The 20,606-nt window shown below is 33.3% G+C and overlaps 1 protein-coding gene across 6 annotated transcripts in view; it reads left to right on the forward strand.

Moving 5' to 3' along the window:
• The window catches only part of LOC128227531 (protocadherin beta-8-like), a 39,448-nt gene extending 24,018 nt beyond the window's left edge, over positions 1-15,430 (forward strand). For 5 of the 6 annotated variants that reach the window (XM_052938169.1, XM_052938168.1, XM_052938171.1 and 2 more), the window contains 6 exons: positions 6,426-9,191; positions 11,354-11,560; positions 11,672-11,783; positions 11,964-12,920; positions 13,753-13,874; positions 14,572-15,430. In XM_052938169.1, coding sequence (XP_052794129.1) covers positions 6,498-9,191; positions 11,354-11,560; positions 11,672-11,783; positions 11,964-12,415 — 3,465 coding nt within the window. In that variant the 5' untranslated portion in view covers positions 6,426-6,497 and the 3' untranslated portion in view covers positions 12,416-12,920; positions 13,753-13,874; positions 14,572-15,430. Of the gene's footprint in view, positions 1-4,561; positions 4,838-6,425; positions 9,192-11,353; positions 11,561-11,671; positions 11,784-11,963; positions 12,921-13,752; positions 13,875-14,571 lie in introns of those variants that run through there. The other variant, XM_052938167.1, reaches the window with a different exon arrangement.
• The last annotated feature ends 5,176 nt before the right edge of the window (positions 15,431-20,606 follow it).

Below are 20,606 nucleotides of genomic sequence, written 5' to 3' on the forward strand. Positions count from 1 at the left end.
TAAGGATATTAAATACTTTATACATATATTATAAATTAAAAAAACTGGTATTCATATTTTCCCCATTTGCATAGAATTTGGACTTTAAAAAAATACACAAATTTCTTGACTTAAAAATTATATTATTAGGTGTCTTAGAGTCTGTGGAGTTAAGACAACTTTGGCAGCTGTTTTGAAGCAGGAATTGTACAGGGATAGTTGACAATATAAGTTTCCCCCACCCACAAGGACTCTCCCCCTGGTCCAACACCTTGTAAAGCAATACTTGTTTATACTGGCTACTAAGTTCCTCTCCAAAGTGCTGTAAAACCTGTTGACCACCTACTGGAGTGCTGCAAAATGATAGCTTTGGAGGCAACGACTTTATCATAGGGAAACTAATTTCAATAAGTATATGTTAATATTTGATATTCATAGAAGTGTGCTCAGTGCTAATTAGGCTCAAAGTGGCTCACAATTGCAATTATTTGCAAAGGAAAGGATGTCCCAATGTGGCAATCTTACTGTAATGTTGTGTAAATCTAATTCCAGCTACAATAAAACAAGGTGAAAATTGGTGCAAATTGCGTCAAGTTCTCTTTATTAGTTTCAAAGTCATCCCAGAGAGGGCTGTCGCTCTCGTTCTGAATATCTAATGATCTTTATCAGTGCATTAGATTTTTTTAGATAGGATATGCTAAAGGAAGCCCTTTTACATGCTTCAGAAGCTGCTAATTTTGTGTGAAAGTCATTTACATCTATATAAAGTTGTGGCTTTGTTTGACTTTTTGTTGAACTTACTAATGTACGCTCAGAGCTTATTGTTTCTGGATTTTAGCAAAACAGTTGATGACAAATTTAGTGAGGTTCTTTTGAGATTAAACTAGCAGTATTACTTAATTGGTACTGTTTTTATAATTTAGCAATGCATCTAACATAGCATAATCAGTGTCTTAGTAAAAAAAATACTTTTGCTGTTTATTGATTTTAGCAAAGCATTTGATAGTAAAATCAGGGAGTTTTTGTTTAAGCTTTGACTGCTTGGCAGTTACTTAAACTATTTCTTGATTTTTGCAAAGCATTTGATAGCAAAATTGGTGACTTAATGCTTTAGACAAGTAGTTGTTCACAGCTTGTTAAAATATAAACTGCTGATGGATTTATTGGCATGTGTCCTTTAATTAAAGACTGTCAACATAGATTTTAAAGGGCTGAGTGATGTGCGAATAACAGTCCCATCAACGGAGGCAGGACAGGGTTTGCCCCTGACTGGCAAGTAGGCATATATAATAAAACAAATTTATAATTTATAACAAAGATAATCTAAACTGACTGATGTACTTCAGTTTCATTTTTTTGTCAGATGCATTTGTAATTTTTGGAAGAGTATAGAATTTGGATTTACATAATTTTCCAAATTATATATGTCAGTGAAGGGATACTATTACTGTAAAGGTAAAAACTGTTTAATTTATGCAGAATTCTAAATAAGAGTAGAAAACTGAAATTGACTTTTTATTCACAGTGTGTTATAGGTAACAAGGAATCAAACTCAGTTTATTTGTGACAGAAGGCCAATGGCCCATTATACCACAATATACATAAAGCTCATAGAACATAATATATAAGATCATAATTCTGAAAAAATACACACACATATAATTATATAAAATGTTATATATATAGGTAAGTTATTTGTGAACAAGCAGTACTGTATGATGATAGTAAATGCAATTTAAGATACTTAAAGTCAGTGGAGCTGAATGCATTTGTCTATTTTTTGTATTTTTGATGGATTTAATTATATGACATGCACTTGGTAGTGATGTTTTATTATATGGCACCTGCAGGTTCGTATTCTTTGTAATGAAATAAATAAACTAGATCCATGAATATATAATTAGTTGTCGGCAATTTTACACCATATGTGTGATATAATCATCCGTAACATGAATATCGAGTCATGGCGGGCCGTCTTCGGAGATTTATCATTTACAAAAGTTGGATTACCCTGTATTCCGTTATACGACACTGTGCGTTGTTGACAGCTTCAATTTTCGTCCGAACAAAACATGTAATGAATATACCCGATATCTATTCTAGAGAAACTGTAAACCACGTTTTCAGCCAAATTGGTTAGTAAAGAGAACGCTTGCATAATAAATGAAGGTGTTACATTTCGTTATTAAGTCGGGAGTTAGTTATTCAAAATCAGTATTTACTTTATAGTTATAATATTTTATGAAATTTAGATTTGGGAGATAAATTTATGAAAAGTTATAAATTTTCAAATAAATTTGTTTGGTCCCCCATTTGATTTCTTACCCTTTGTTAATGTTTATTATTGAATCGATTTTCGTTTGACAGAATATGGCATATTTGAAATAGAAATTTTTCGATTTTCTTATCAATGAACTTTGTCAAAGATAAGAATATATTAATAATTCTTGTATTCCAAGCTCGGCTTAATCTTGCTATCATTTGAGAATAGATTTATTTGAAATTAACACTTGCTCTTGTAAATAATCATGTTTCAGCATTAAGTAAGATGACAGTTATTTTGGAAACCAAAACATTTTAACCTATGAGACAATGTAAGATATCTGTGTTGTCAGGACATCATTTAAAGTCATTTGATAAATAATATTATGAGATAAAGGTATATTTCTGATCATCAAATTTCAGGCTTTGTTTTATATTTGAAACAAAAAAAATGCCAAAATATGATTGACTGTAGAAGGCAAAAATGTCATTTAAATTTAGTCATTGTTGAAATAATGCTTGTTTTTTTTTTGATTTTCCTCTGTTTCAAAAAAGTTGTTAAATTCTCAGGGCTAAAAATAATATTGGCTATTAAAATATTACATTAATTCCATTAAAATGTCTTTGAAGTTTAATTAGCTTTATTAATGGAGTTAATTCATTAATCTTAAATAATTTAAACATTTTAATTACTTATGATCATTTTATATTTTTATGAGATTATAAAAAATAATATGAGACCTTATACAAACACCAAGACACCTGCAAAATGGGTCCCCATCAAACCCTTAAACAATTAGACCCTTGTTAACTATAATCTCAAACAAACAGCTTAATAGGATTATCCCAAAAACCCATTAGTACCAGATACTTCAAAGGGTGCATTATGGACAAACATGTCTTTTGTTTAGCCCTTCACTATTGTCTGAATATGTAAAAAATGATCAAAACTACAAAGGATTAATTATGTTAATTATGATTGTTAAATTCATGAATATTCATCACTCAGTTTGATATTGTATTTACAATATAGCATCAAACAATATGAGTTAAATGCAACATAAATAAAGCTTACTTGTTTAAAAAAAGCTTATATAATATCATAGAAACATTATTGTAAATCATTGGTAAGAAAATGTTTCAAGCAATTAGTATACCATTAATTAAAGTTTTAACTATATTTAAATAAAGTTTATATATTATTATTATTTTGCACTTAATACATATAAATAAATACATTTTTGGACTGAAATTCAAATACACAGTTCAGTTACTCATTTTAAACTTGTTAATAATTTTATCAAATAATAATTCAGTGAAATTAGTAGAATAATCTATTTGATGTAAATTAGTAAAGGAAATTGTGATTGGTCAATTAGAGGCTTGTCAACTATTTTCAATTATTTATCTGTAATTTTAAAGGACATAATCATATAAGGATATACATTGTTAAACATGATAATTAAACCCATTTAATTACAGTTTCCTAAGTTTTACATGACTATAAAACCAGGGATTCTCTTTTAAGTTGTCAGTATTTCCTTGCTCTACTTATGCTTCAGTCATTCTTATATATACTAATATTTTATGTCACAGATTTGGTGGAATAAAAAACTGAAGAGAATCACATTGAATTAGATATACCTGGTTTGTAAAAGATGCTTTTTAACTCCCAAGTTCAATATTATGTATTATTATTTTAGTGACATTTATTCCTTTTTTTTATTTTATTTTTCTGCCAAAAAAAAAATAAAAAAAAATATTCTTTGTTTATATGTTGATGAATTTTGAAGATGTATTTTTTTTGGTAAAATATTCAAAAAAGTACAAAAAAAATGATATTAAAAGGTTTGAATTATGATAACTTAAAGTTATATATTGAGCGCAATGAGTTTCAATTCATCAAAATCACAAAATAATGAACTCCATAAATATGAAATCAATGACTCATGAAATTATTCAGTACGTTTTAATATTCATTAAATGTAAAACATCATAACATTAATTTTTCAAATTCAATTCTATAAATTACACGCAGGTTTTAAGACGGGAATAATTTTCCTAAAATGGGCCTGCTGACACCTGGCTTGAGATTGAAGGCTTTATTAAAACCAAATGAAGTTAAAAAAACCATCAACTGTATAAAATCAGGGCGGTTAAGATCATTTATTAAAGTCAATAATATTTCTCAATGTTTTTATCGAAAATCGCAGCGTTACAGAGTCCTGGACAGCGAATCACGCGCACTGGCGATCTATGCGTCAGTTGTAATTTGAAGGGTTTAACGCTATAGTAGATTGAAAAACTATACAGCATTCAATCCGGCCTATCAAAGTCATTGGATGACGACCGTGTTCAGCTGAAAAGATTTATTTGTTTCGATGAGAGTACTAGAGAGGTCTCGATGTAAAATTATCGCAGTTTATGACATAAGAGAATACTTGAAAACTAGCTGTTGATTTTAGTCAAGTGTTAAAAAAGATAATCATTTCGAAAAATATTTTACATCAATTTGGACATAAGTGTTTAAATTCAACAGTTGTTGTTCAGTTCTTTTTCGCAAATGGATTTAAAATTGGAAATAAAAAAATAAAAGGTAAATATTATTTTTAAATAAATCACAGCTAACTATGTGAAAAATAAAAAATATATTTTTGTCAAGGATAAACATTTTTCTTTAAACATGAAAGTGAAAGAATAAAATATGTACTATTTGAAAAAGCATTAACATTTTCTTTGAAGTTTAATCTTAATTCAATCCAGAAAATCCCTATTGCATATATTGTAGAAGTAAAACTTTAATATGTAATCTTACGGATTTAGCATTTTTATCATTAAATTAAACATTCTTGATTCTCCAAAAGGTGCAAATTGGTGCAAGGATTAATGTATCAATAGATTGGTTCATCTTCAATTTGGCAACCGAAAGTAATGTCAAACAAAATGATGCACGGCATCAAAAAGAATCTTAGGTGGAACTTCGGTTCTTAAAGCCAGCATTAAGGGCATTGTCAAAATTGTGTAATCAGACTTAAGGGATGTGTACACTAACTTAAGATTTTGTATCGCAGAATCATTGTTGGCTTAATTTTTTCTTCATCTCTCTTTGAATAAGACAGGAACAAACTTTCGTGCAAATACACTCAAGATTTTTAGGCCGAAATGAAACCATTGGCCGCGAAACTTAAATAAACCGTTCCTTTAAAACTAGTAACATTTTGGGCAAATAAAAATACAAATATTGAGAGAGAGTGGATGATTAATTTTCAAGTGGAGTGTGTACATTACTTGGAATAAAGGATACAATGAAATTATGTTATAATAGAGTTTTTAGTCAAGTTTAGTTAGTAGCTGAGTGTTGAGTTGTGTAAACGGACTACTTTGTTTGCGAAGTTGGTTTGATGTTGATCTCGAAAAAGTTTATTCGTATTCTTGGGCGATCGCTTGCATTAACATTACAAGGTAGATTAACAGTGGAAATCTTTGATTTCATTAATTGGATATCTTAGAATGCATCAGTGGAGGACTTCATTTGAATTTCGAATTTGAATTATTAGCTAGCATGCAAACAACCATGCTTTATTGTAATTTTGCATGTAAGCGACTTTAATGTTTCTTAAGGGGAAAGGCTAAATGCAGAAAAACTTGGTCTTGGATGGATCTAACTTTAATGGGTTGGAAAGTCATTTTCTGTTGAAAGTCTTGATGAAAATTAAGTGTTGAGTGCTGTGAAATTGGTTTAAAGTGATTGTTGACATTTTTATGAAAAAAATACAGTGAATAATTGACTAAAAACTGCATTTGTTTTACATAAAAATCCAGATTTAGACAATATACCGTTTTATAATGAAGGCTAATGGATTTTCAAGTGTTTTGGATGGCAATTAAAACAGAAGAAATTGAAGTGTTTACCCAATCTCCTATATATGATGAAATTGATTTTAAACTGGATTTCTAAAACAGAGATCAGAGTGATTTTAAACCAAATGTTCATGTCTGTCAATCCTTCTGACCCTTTCACTGTTAAATATTAAACTTAGACTGTTTCAAATACATTGTATCTACATTTTTTGAAAATAATATGGAATTATTTTTATTTAAAAAAAATATTCATGCACACCTAAAAATATGAATATATAAGTACTTTTAACAAAATATTCATGTGTTTTGTTTTATTTTTTCAGAGTGTCGAAAAACAGAGATATGCTTATTAAGCTGTTGTGATACATTGACTGAAACGATTTACCTTGATCACCATGTCGTTGTTCATCAATCTCATCATCATCGCAGCTGTTGTTGTGATAGTGACAGCCACTATCCCGCCAATCCGGTTTACCATGACAGAGGAAGAGCCCAGCGGATATAGAGTGGGCTCCGTGGCCAATGAAACCCAGCAATATCTAGAGTGGGACCCAACAGATCTTACATACTCCACTGAGGGAAGCACGCTTTTCAGTATTAACGATGAGACTGGGGACATTTATACGCTCGTTGTGATTGATCGTGAACACGTGTGCGAATACCAGAGTGACTGTATGGTTAAAATGGACGTTGCTGTGAGGTCGACAGATAATCGCTTATTTGAGGTGATCTCGGTAGAAATCATCATTGAAGACAAAAATGACAACACGCCAATGTTTCCAACGGATGTAACCAAAGTTGACATTGCGGAGAATAGCCCAGTTGGATCTGCCTTCAAAATTGAGCTCGCTACTGACAAAGACACCGGAGCACAAAACTCTGTCCAGAGTTACGAACTGTTGTTAAATGAAGGATCGACGGGTTTCTTTTCTTTGAATATTACCAAGAACTTGGACAGCACTTTCAATCTCAAACTCATTCTAACAAAGGAATTGAACAGAGAGGTGAAGGACTCTTACAGTGTGGTTGTTATTGCCAAGGATGGAGGGAACCCAGTGAAATCTGGGACACAGAGAATCAACATAAATGTCACAGACGTAAATGACAACGACCCTCAGTTCACCCAGACTTTTTACAATGTCACTATCAAAGAAACATCAGGCATTCATGAAACAATCCTTTATCTTTCTGCCAACGACAAAGATGCTTACGAAAATGCCAGAGTTTCTTACAGAATAAGTGAATTTTACCTGAATAACGATGGTTTACGAGAAATATTCTACCTAGTCAAAGAAACAGGAGAACTGAAAGTTAAGTCTGACCTCTCTTCTTATGCGGGACAATCATTTAAATTTTTTGTCGAGGCCTTTGACCATGGGGCTGTACCACGGTCTTCTCAGGCTGAAGTTGAAGTGCATATTCAAGACTCCGGAAATAATGCCCCTATTGTCAGTTTTAGCTTCTTTTCCCCTGGAAACACCGGCTATGTGAATGTGCCAGAAAACGCTTTGAACCAGACATTTGTAGCCCATGTAAGTGTCACTGATCTTGATAGTGGCGAAAATGGACAAATCGAATGCAGGATCTCAAATACTCACTTCGCTATTGTGAAAATGGATAAGGGCTACAAGGTGGTCGTCAATGCTATTCTTGACAGAGAAGTTCTCAGTACCTACAACCTGACTGTTACCTGCTCAGACAAGGGAACGCCAGTCATGAGTGACTCAGCTTCGTTCTTTGTTCACATCACAGATTACAACGACAACAGGCCAGTGTTCGATCCTCAAATCTACCGTGTAAAACTCACTGAAAATAATCAGGGGACCGAACTGATAACTAAAGTTATGGCCACTGATGAAGATGATGGCAAAAATGCTATATTTCACTACGTACCACATGAAGATGCCATGGACCGATTTGTTGTTGACAGCAATACTGGGAAGGTAACTGTTAATGCTGTTTTTGATCGGGAAGTCGAACCTGTGGTAGTCTTTCGAGTCCTTGCTGTGGACAATGGTAACCCAGCTCTCACAGGGACAGCTACAGTTTTCCTTACCTTGCTCGATGTCAACGACAATGCACCAACTTTTACGGAATCTTCGTACAAAATCGCAGTGAAAGAGAACCAAGAAACTGGCTCTGATGTGTTCAAGTTCAGAGCTGATGATAAAGATGATGGTGTTAATGCTGAATTTGTTTTCTCTCTTGCCCCGGAATTTGTGAGCTCTGTGCCATTTGTTATGTTCAGTAACGGACAATTAAAAACCAACAAACAGCTGGATAGGGAGGAAAGGAGTCGCTACGATTTTGTTGCCATAGTTACGGATAGGGGAAATCCCCAGCAGAGCAGCCGTGTGCCTGTGATTGTCAGCGTTGAAGATGTAAATGACAACCAACCGGTTATAACATTCCCCAGACCATCGAACAACAGTGTTATAGTTTCCTACCCAGACTTTGAGTCAGAATATATCACTACCGTTGAAGCTTATGACCTTGATGAAGGCCGCAACAAAGAACTGTTTTACTCAATCGTTGCTGGAAATGACATGGACATCTTTGAAATGGACTCTGTTTTTGGAAACTTGTATTTCAAGTCACAAATTGACATTGGTGCTGATAAAATTATTGCCCTGGATATTTCCGTTAAAGACAAAGGTGACAATCCCTTAGAAACGATTAAGACATTGTTCGTAGAGCTGAAATATACAAATGCAACATTCTTGAAAAGTATTTCTGACGGTGCAAATTCCAGCAACGTCATCATTTCTGTTGTCGTTGTCATAATAACATTGGTCATTTCCGGTGTCATTATTGGCGTAATTCTGTTCCTCAGAACTTTGGACAGGAAACGTAAAGAAAAAGAATCAAACAGCACGAGCTCGACCCTGGAATCGGATTTCGGTTTTACCCAACAGAACCCGAATCACACGATCCTCTCGGTGGATACTCTGTCATCAGGTTCGGCTTGTGAGGGTCAAGACCTTATAAAAAAGAAAGAAGTGAGCTTTGTTCTCGACGGAAATGACTCGTATGAATTTAATCAACAAAGACAGACAACCAGTACCGCTGCCAAAGATAAGCCTTCGAAGGTAAGCAGATTTTTATATAAATTATATTTAAGTTTCATACACTTGAAAACATATGATATTGTGGCGTTAATTTCGTAAGGTGTCAATTCATATTATTTATATGTACTGTTGGTTTGGTACTGTCCTGTTTTATCCCCACAAAATATTGTAATCATGGGTTCTTTGATCTCATTTTGCTCAATTGAATTTCCCATACACATAGCTTTAAGCTTTATTAACAATACCCTTAGAATTTTCCGTTTTCTCAAATATTTTATTTGAGATGTTATTGGGAATCGTGTACAAAAAAGGCGGGGTAACTCAGCTTAAGGTTAAAATGGATAAAGTCTCCTATTATGTGGGGTAACAATTAACTTCTCTTTGAGAACAGCAGTGAAAGTTGGGCCGAACTTAATAAAAGTTCCTGTTTGTTTGTTTGGAATTGACACCCCTTCAGAAGTTTAAACGTTTTTCTTAGAGACCCATTGATTATCGCTTACATTGAGCGAAATCCATTGATGTGAGAAGTGTGTTTCAATATTTATTGCATAAAACTATCAGTTTGTGCAAATAAGCAGAATAATGGAGTAAATATGACACCAATCATGGTCTAAGTCACTCTGTAAATATAGCTTGTGCATACTAATTAAAAATGTCTCTGGGCTGCAGATGTATTTACATTTTGTAATGTGAAGTAATTTTTCGTTAACTGAATTCACTCCCGAATCAATTCTGAGTGTTTAATAACTATTATTTGCATATGGTAATTGCTTAATTCTGGGTTTCGTTGCCGGCTAATGATATGTTTGTTGGTTTTTATAATTTACTTCCAGTTTGTAACTGAATTAATTTCAAAAGTTCAAGTTTACTCAATGTTAGGAGCAAAAATGAAATTGCAATTTGTTGTTTGTTCATCGTTATTTAATTTAAAACTTGTGCGTGAAAAAGTTCCTATTCATTTTAGACTAAAATTGAATTTTCCCCGCTCTAATATTTCCAGTTTATTAAATTATTTGCTTTTAAAGTACGTAATGTAGAAAAGTACATTTCTGAAAAGTCCCTAGCGAAGAGACTTTTGGCTTTTCAATAGTAATTTTCATTTCACTCTCTAAATTAGTATGTTCCCCTCTGAACCTGAATAGGATGAAGCTCTTGATTAATCTCAATAAGGGGCCTGGCCCCTTGTGACACTCATTATGAATAAGGGGTCACTTTGTCCTCAGCAGGAAATTACAGCCGTGCCAGTAGGAGCTCGATTTGAAAAATGTTTTCGCATGAATCTTGCTAAAATGACGATTTTCGAGATTTATACAGTCATATTTATTGTAACATGAGAAGTTTATTGTTCGATACAAAATTGGAAATCAGAAGAATGTATAAATGGTATAAATGGGTGAAAATTGATCATGGTTTTGTTTATGAACAGTAAGAATTATCATTTCATCTGTTAAAAATCATGTTTGAAAGGGAAACTTTAATTTTTTATTAGAAAAAAAAAGATATGAGGAAGATTGGTATCCGAGATTATTTTCAAATATAGAAATGTTCGACTTTAAAGAAAGTTTGAAGAGTGAAGCGTATAACAATCAAAACTTAGATAAGCGATAAATTAAAGTATTTTAATTGTTCCCAAAGACGGATTATGGTTTTGATAAACTCTGCTCCTTGGCGACTTACCACCCTCCGCAATCAGATTTATGTGTATTTTAATTTGAAGCGTTACCATTAACGGCAATTAGGCAGTCAGTTGTGAAATATAATGTTTTCTTAATGTTTACCCATTGCTGCAAATATGGTTTAATTGTTGCTAACAATGGCTGTAATTATGGCCTATTTCTTTTGATAATTTCTTGCACTTAAAAGTACATAAAAATAAGAACAAAGACATTTTGGAAAATATGTTTCTGCTCATGCAAGAAAAGCTTTGCTCAAAAATGAAAATGAATAGCTCTTATCAGAGAAAATAGAATTAAGTAATTTAAGGACATGCGTGTTTATAAAGAAATACAGAACATGAAGACGAAGAAAAACACTCTATATTAACCATGAGGAAGTGCAACACATTCTTTAGTCTCGAACATTTTGAAAACCTGACTTGAATTTACAATTCTTTTTATAATAAAAACTGTTTGGAAGGAATGCTTCAAAAATATATCTATAAATAGTTTTTTCTCTCATTCCAGTCATCCCTGCGTTACTTGCCACAGCAGTTTCCCCACCATGCCTCATCCCCCGCGTCTCAAGACGCACGAGACCACATGTCCGGCTCCCCGACAGTGCTTGATTCCCGGGAGCTACAGCACGAGGCAAACAACCAGCTTCACTCCCTCAAACTTCAGCAGGTGATACTGCAGAATCGCGCTAAACAGTGGGTCGAGCAGCAACACCAGGTATGCACGTTAGAATTATTATTTACATTGTTGTATTTAAAAAAATGGGCATAATAATAAAATTAGTTATTTGTCAACAATCATAATAACCATCCATTTTTCTCTCACCAGTTTGGTACGTGCCCAGATGACCACCACAGCGAGGGCTCAGCCGAGACGATACCCAGTGACAGTGGACGGGGTTGTAGCGAAGAAGACGACATGTTCAGCACGCCCTCTGCTGGTAAGTAGTTCTGACAGAGTTTATTATAAATTTTGTAATTTTCAGTAACATTGAATGTAGTCTGAAATTTTCATGTTGTATTGAAAGATTATGTGCGAAGCTCATTATTATGCATATGAGTAATTATAAAGATGTAACATCTGGTTTAGAATATTAATTCTCATTATCTCCTTTTTTCAGATGATCCAAAGCTGTTTGAGTTATCTAGTCCCGAGTCCCAGCGCAGTAGCGGGCTGATTCCACCCCCCAAGCCCTACCATGCTGTTCTAGAGCCACAAAATTCCACCAGCATTTACACAAAGCAACCCTGGTCTCGTAGACCCCACCTTGCCTCGCATCGTGACACAAGACCAACACAAAGTCAGCTCAGTTTGAACAGAAATCTTAACATTCGTCATTCAGGATATTTAGACAGTGTTTCCAGTGTTAATAATGAAAGCCAAAATCGTATGTCATGGGGTAGTGCATTATACGGCAATGTGATGCCGATGGACTTCACAGGCGATTCCGCGTTGCATTCGTTCTTCGACAAAACACCCATGACTTACGCCAATGCCTATCGAGACGATGAAGACACATGTTCAACCACCACCTCCGGAAGTTACACAATATACTCCGAGGAAATCTTGTGATCCATACTGACTCTTAATTAAGCCAGACTGTGATAGGTGATAGGTGGTACAATAAGAGACGATGACATGTGTTTTGAGCTCGTGAGCAAATTGGTGCTATCTTTTCATCTGTCTTTTTGACATTGTGTCGATCTCATTGTATTCAATGTTACATGAGAATAAACATTCATTATGTGATCTCAATAATGACTTATACAGAGTAACCAATGAATGTCGTTGAAAGATAAAGGCTTAAAAAGGCTAGAAAACACTACAATATTCGATGAAAAGCTGCCAAGTTTATAATCCTAGAATATCTGATTGGAGAGGTCGCTGTCATACATTCAGACGAAGACGGTTACATCATGTCTTGTCAGGTGTAAATCCCGCTGTGAGGACCCTAATCTGCCGGGCACGCCATTCTTAAAAGGGCTCTAATCTCCTGGATCCCTCGATATGCCTGTTCCTGAGCTCAGCATGGCTACAGCCTCAGTATAGACCCGTTTACCAAATCTCATTCTTCTAGGTATGTAAACTGTTACATTGTTTGTTCTGTTATGACACAAAGTTTACTCACGGCATCAAGTTGGTTTGGAGATTTACAAATTTTCACACCAGGAAAGGGCTAAACATTATCTTTGCTGACTAGGGATGAGAAAGAATCCCACAACAAGCATTAATCCTATGCTCTTTTGAATGAAAGTTTATTTCAATTGCAAATTCATTGAAAAAGATTAACAAATAATGAGCAAATTGACTGTTGTTTGGTAAAAAATCTTCACATTTCCCACAATTGCACAACTTTTGTGAAAACTGTGCAGTCACTTAGGTCACGAATTTTTTGCGATTTTAAGTCATTAGTAGATTTTGTTATCTAAAGGATACATAGCGATCTTAGTATGGGAGGCTTTCCCCTCGGGAGTCCGGTGACAAATTATTGACCAATCTGTCTTATATGAGAATAATTACCAAACGCTGTGTTTTATCTTTCCCTTGGCTCGCTAAGACAGGATGACTAAATTCCGGTTTAATCTTCAACAGATTAAGATTTAATTATTCCCAAGTTTGCATTGTCCGTCATTGAGTTTCACTTGCAGGGGGTGTAGGAAGGGGTCATTCTAATTTAGGACCTTTAACACACCACCTCGCATGATTTATACCTCATTTCAATTGTAGAAATTCATCATTTTTAGATATCAAAGAAATTCATTGAAATAAATATTTTATTGGTTAATTGGATCAGAAACAATTTATTGAATATTGATTGCCAAAATAACAGACGAGACTCTTAAACATGAAGAGTTTATTGTTGTATTAAGGACTTCCCATTCAAACCTGGTTTTATTTTATTATTTCAGAGCGAGGAAAAAGTGGGCTGGGGCAAAAAAGCTGCGAGGCCAGTTGGAATACTGATCAGTCCATGGGGCGCTACCAGTGACGATTATTATTACAAGTGTGCAGCACCATGCCCAAATACCAGGTATGGTGCAGTTTTAATACCAATATAAATGACATCCGTAACCATTAATTTCTAATAAAACACAGATTGGTGATATTTTTGGCACAGAGCAATATTCTTCCGCCACCCAAATTGTTTGAGATTTTCAACTACTTGTTTGATTAAAATGGTTTTGAATTGCTTTGTTTTCTTTTTAAGTTTTTATAAAGCTTACACAATACAGATTCAAATCGAAACCCATTATTATGTGTATTTAAAAAAATCATTCTGACATTTTGTATTGAGAAATGAGTATTGTCAAAGTTCTCTCTAAATTGGCGTTAAAAGCTTTTACTGATAAAGTTTTATATTCCAATTCAGCCTCATGCAAATTTGTTTTCTATCTTCATTAGAAACAAAAGCTGCCCAATGCTAATTGCATGTTCCCAACCAGTGCAGCAATTTGCATTTTGATTAAGAAAACGTGGGAAATCAATACATTTTGAAATAAAACGGATATAAAATAGGATATACACCATTTTAATTGATGGCATGAGACTAACTTGCTCCCAATGGTTCTATATTTCACACTTTGTTTGAATAATTAATCGGATCTGGGAATAAAGGCCGAAGCCTTCAGATTTGGTGACTTATTTCGAGGGATCAAAGACGTTTGTTTCAGTATACCGCTGTTTTTATGATTGTAAGGTTCATTATTTTCATTTCTTTATCTTTATAGGATCGGAGATGTGATCAGTCTGGATGTCCTTGCGGCTGGGAGAATATGGATGCCGAGAATACAACAATGACATCGGTCCGGAAACAGGTCATGACGATTGGAAGGTTGAAGCGATCAGCAATGTAATACCATTCTTGGGATGATAAACTGGCTTTCCTGAAGACTTTGTAGGGATTAACTTTAGAACTTTTGTGTGCGAGATTAAATGTCGCTTGGAATCCAACAACACCATCTGTACGGAGACGGGTCATGATGAACGAAAGAACCGAAACATGCGGTGACTGGTACCATAATACCATTCGTGGATAATTGGCTTTTCTAAGCAGAGACTTACTTTAAAAATAATAGAAAGTGTTATTGGTTCATAAGCAGAAGAAAATCGACATTGACAATTCATATTTTGAATGCATTTGATGCATTAGTGAAAGTCACTTACTGTATACGGGAATCTGTAACTTATTTTATTAATTCTAGTGCTTGTGTTTTAACACTCCCATTTGTAAATTCTACAGTTTAACTGTAAATATTGTTGTATATATTCATGTTATTAAGTATTATTATTGTTGATGACGCTGTTAGAATGTTGAAATTATTGGTTTTTAGTGCAGGTACCAATAAATTTACTACATTTACTGATAAGATATTGGTGGATGTTGTTGCTGATGCAATATGAACATAGATCACATTGTTTGTATTTCATGTATTATGTTAACAGCTGTTAAATCAAGGGACAGCTAAAGTTGTTTATATTATACATGCAAAGTGAATTGATTTATTTTGTACATGTGTTGAATAGCAATCGAAATAGTGCATTGAAAATAATAGAAAGTGATCTCAAAATAAAAAATGAGAAAATTATTATGTGTCTTTTTATATTATTTCAGAACTTTTATAGTAAATACTTTAACATACATTTTAAGCGAATAAGGAAAGATAACCAAAAATAAATGGTTTAAATGCTAGCTGATCACGATCAGGTTATATATATAGAGAGAGTTTTTAAGAAAGAGAGATAGTTTTAGAAAGAGAGATAGTTTTAGAAAGAGAGAGAGAGAAAGAGAGAGAGATAAAAAGAGAGCACATTTTGTGTATGCATACCAATTAAAGCATGTCTCTTTTTTGCGAAGAAATCAGTGAAGAATTGTCTTAGATCGAGCAATAAATTAAACCTTTGTCATTTAATCCAAAAAAAAGGTTTCAAGATATTTAAATGAAAATGTGTACATTTGTTTCCAGTTTCAATTTGCAAAGACACGCTAAGGCCCATAACTCTGGCATAAATAATAAAGTTATGCCCCTATTTACAGGGTTATTTAGATGAAACTGTTAAAAGTGTTATTGCAGTGAAACTTCGGAAAAGGGCGATAACTCAAATAATCTGAACAGAACATGCTTCATCTCAAAGGGACACTTTATGTGAAGTTTCATTGAAATCCTGCCAAATAATGTTGATACTAGGAAGCACAAACACATTATATAGTTGTAAATCCAAGAGATAGGCCATAGCTCTGCCAAAATTGAACAATAAAGAATGTGCATACGTTATGTAAACAAGGGGAGCTGGTAGTACCAGAAACTTAACTCTATAGTAAAGTTTAAAAACTGTGACTAGTGTGACCCCTCCAAAAAAATTTTTCGTCAGAGTATACTTTTTATTTCAAAAAACTAGTAAAAAAAGAAAAAAAGTGATAAAATAGTAGTACCTCCATACATCCTGTGAACAATTGAAACCAAATAAATATTGGTTCTGAGAAAAGGGTACAAGACAAATGCTTACGCCCCCTTTAACGTCAAATCCTGGTCCGCCCCTGCAAAGGGTGTAGATATATCGCCTGATACTTGTTAGGCGGATGACAAAGGCAAACAAATATGTCTCCCATGTCATAAACAGATTGATTATCTGAAAAAATCATAATGATGAAAGGGTTATGGTATAAAAAGGTTTTCAATAACATGAATTTTAGTGCATGTTCACAAAATTATTATGACCCTAACATGTCCCTTTTGCTAGCTATTCAAACTCCATCTAGAGTTGACCAGAGCATTTACAACATTGAACTTCAACTTTGATATTCATTTCCACGTTGTTGACAATGTTTATGACAACCATAAATTTACGGAAGCTCATTTTGCACGCATATAACTTGTTTATTGTACGTTTTACAAGGATTTTAGTACCGCACTATTGCCTGAATTAAAATATCATTTTAATAATAATTTATTATGACAGGCATAAAATCTGTACTCATGAGTAAATTTGGGGTCCAAATAGAAAAAGGTTTGTTGAGGGAAATCACTGTTTAAGTTTTATATTCAAATTAACTTGGAGAAAGTGAGAAAGAATTAACGCTTCAGAAATTTAATAGGATCGGGTTGTTATATAAATGTAAAATATATAAAAATATACAAATACTTTTCATTTTATTTACATAGTGGTACATCAATTAAGTTAAAGGGGCACACAATTTAGGTTGATGAAAATGATGGGTTTTTTTTTTTGGTTTTTTTTTATTTTTATGCATTACTGATTGGTCTTTTATGATTGTAACCAAAACATGCCTATAATTAAGGTACAGATAAAGAATATTAGCCTTTTTTTTTTTTTTCAATTTCCACATTTAAAAAATGGCCCAAACATTGCTTATTCTTTTATTGGGACTGAAATCATATGCTTCATGCATTTTTTGTTTTAATCATTAAAGCCAAACAAGTTAAACATGATAATGCATATAAATTAAAAAAAAAAAAATTCTGGCATCAACCTTTATTATGCGCCTTTAAGAAAAAAAGAAATTTCAGTCAAATTGTAAATTATAGTTACGGCACCCACAACTTGAGAGACTTTTTTGTACCACTTTGTCAAGAACTTTTTAAGTCAACCAATACTTAAGCATATGATTAAATTCTGAATAATAAAAAAATATTAAAGAATTTTTTTTTTATTATTCAGGTCAAAAACATTCGTTTGCTTAGATACATTAGACTTATGGAAAAATTAAAATTTATAATGTTCAGTTACACTTGTAAGTTATGTATTATCAATTTAACTTGATAAAAAATTAAGAATGATTTTAGCTGGTAAAAAGTTGATGTATTGTCACATTAGGCTCATATCTCTGGGCCTGATTTCTCAAACAGGTTTAATCCCTTTAAATAACAAGATAATGCAATTAGCTCACTATTTTTGTTTTTTGGTATAATTTGTGTATTATTCTTTTCTTAACAAGTTTTAAGACTTTAAAAGAAAATAACTTTTTGATGATAATCACAAAAAAATAAAATTGTATTTTAGTATTTTGACTAAATGAAATAAGACTTAAGCTTTTTATGCTGAAACTTTTAAAAAAAATTAGGCCAAGGTGTTGTTATAAGTTGCTTTTAGAGGGAGGCTGTGGAGTTGTGTAAACACTTGGATCTTTAACTGTAACTAAAAAAGCATAAAGATATTCATATGAAGCTTGGTACACATGTTTCCAATGACAATACATTTATAAGTAGCAAGCTGGCCCATCACTCCAGCTAAGTTATTGTAGAGTTATGCTCCTTGCAATAGCCGACCATTGTTGGATATCGAGTTTGATATTCAAGCTTTCATCGGTGATGAAACTCTTACGGTAAATTCTACGAAAAATGTCCTTATCTTTAAATAATTAAGTCACTAGAAAAAAATCGGCAGCCTTTACTACGGTCATTTAAATATTACATGTATTTCATGTTTCTTTGAAGTTAAATGTATGGACATGTGTCCATATGTCCGCAATATCTGGTGATAATTTATGGTCACTTATCAAAAACATCAATCTTGTTCATTTTTTTTAATACCGAAAGATTACGCTTAGATAACCTTCATGTAATTTTAATAAGATCCCATAAATTGTTGAAAATGATGCTAGAGCTCAGCTTCTACCTTCATAAAATCACAATAATTTGAATCTTGTCGCTATAGCTGATGTGATAATGGATATAAAACACACGCAACCATGAAAAAAAGATGTATAGAACCATTGTCGGCAATTTTGTTAATGGTGCGATGCTAAGCTCATCTAAATACTACCATGTTTTAATAAGTCATTGTGAAGAAAAATGGAATAATTATAATGAATTTATAGGTGTATCTTGAGTATGTTGTTGCAATATTTTCAACATTCAATTAAATTTAGAGGCCAAATAAAGAAGTCAAATAATATAAAGACAAAATTACTTTTTAACTAGCAAGGGTGTGTGTACCTTTGCACGTGCAAGTAAGCCCAGGCAAACAAATAATATCTGGTGTCCGCAAAATGGCAAGTGCTTAAATCTCGAAATCAGGAATAACAATTGAATGCTAAAGATTTCTAGTTAATGTTTGTCGTAATTCCACTGAATGTTGGCGTACATAATCTAGATAATGCTTAAAGAGGTTTTTTTAAGGAGCATATTCTTTAAAATGTTTTTTAAGAATCAAACACCCTGCTCCCACCCTGTATAACATTTTGAAACCAAACTGATGAAAGACCCTCACATGTCGACACATCTCTCAAGTGTACAGGCGTACAGTTCAAACTGCTTCAGGTACGCCCTGTACTAAAAAGCATTGTTATTGACTGATTACTCTGCAACTGTGGAAGAGATAAAATTCTTGTCCTGCCTGGCCAAAGTTGACATTGTCATCTATAAAAGTTTCAATTGATTCCATTAGACAGTTTTCAAGTAATGGCATTGACAAAATCCACTATATAAAAAAATGAACAAGGGGATGATAGCTCCTACAAAGTGCCCTAGAGGTATAATTTTTGCAAGTCGCACAACTTTACATTGCCAGAAATCTATGTTTCATGTTTAAATTAACGATTAAAGAATTATACTAAGAATAAGAATAAGAATACTGACAAAAACAGTCTCTCTTTAGGGGAGACGTAACTAACAGTGTATGTTTAATTTGTCATCTTTTCAAACCCTTTGATTGCGATCATTTGTGTAATGGTGTTCAATCTTTGTACCAAAAAATGCATATCAACAGTTTGCATAACTGTACATTTCTTGATGTTATTGTTTTCAATATAAAACAGTTAAGTATTAATTTGAAACAAGAGGCCCAAAAGGGTCTATGTTCTACTGGCAGGACCTTTTTGATACCATAAATAACTTTGTTTCACAAAGGGCAAAGGGAAAGAACTACTACAAAAATAAACAAATCTCTGTACTAAGTTGTCTCCCTTACAAAATACATTGGCTAGGGCTGCAGCATTTCAAGGGCCATAATCCAGTTATGAATGGCTGGTTTAAGAATGGAACCAAGCTCTAAAGAGATATCTTACTACTGTATTTATTGAGATACAATCAAAATTGAAGACTGTATCATGTTCATAATGTTTATGATTCTACTGACGTTTTGACGATGGACACCATACCATGGCATAAGCTCTACTGACTCTTACAACAAAAAGGCCCATAAAAGTTTCAATGTGAAGCACACATTCCAGAGCTGGGATGTTTTTATGGAAGTGTTGCAATAACGCTAAATGTCATTGTGTTAGAGTTAATAATGGTCTTTCCGCACCTATCATCTGCATTATAATGGCCAGACATCTAGCAAAGCTGAACATTTATTAGTGTTCACTCTCAGGTCTCAGCCTACAGGCTGACTGGCACTTTTTTATTTATTTGTTTTGAAAGAGTCCAACAAAAAAATCCACCCAAATTTCATTAAATCATTTATTTTTAGGGATGGCAACGAGTAGTTAAATTGGTACTCGAGTACTCGGACAATCTTTCGATCGAGTACTCGGGTACTCGATTACTCGGAAAAATTGAACTTAATTTCGGGAAAGACAAGATCGTGTATACATGTATCGTTCATGGCGTATATTGTGCGTTGGTCGTATTATTGGTCATTTTTTTCTATAAATTAGACTTCATTATGTACTATAACAGAAAAATAAATAAAAGAAAAACAAATGTTGTTTCAGGCTTTTAATTTTGTCTTTTTCATTTCATTTAAAGGATTTTATATATAGTATGCAACTTAGCTACAATATAGCTGGAAAGTTTAACCG

The sequence above is a fragment of the Mya arenaria genome, chromosome 3 (genome assembly GCF_026914265.1).
Source record: "Mya arenaria isolate MELC-2E11 chromosome 3, ASM2691426v1".
NCBI lineage: Eukaryota > Metazoa > Mollusca > Bivalvia > Myida > Myidae > Mya > Mya arenaria.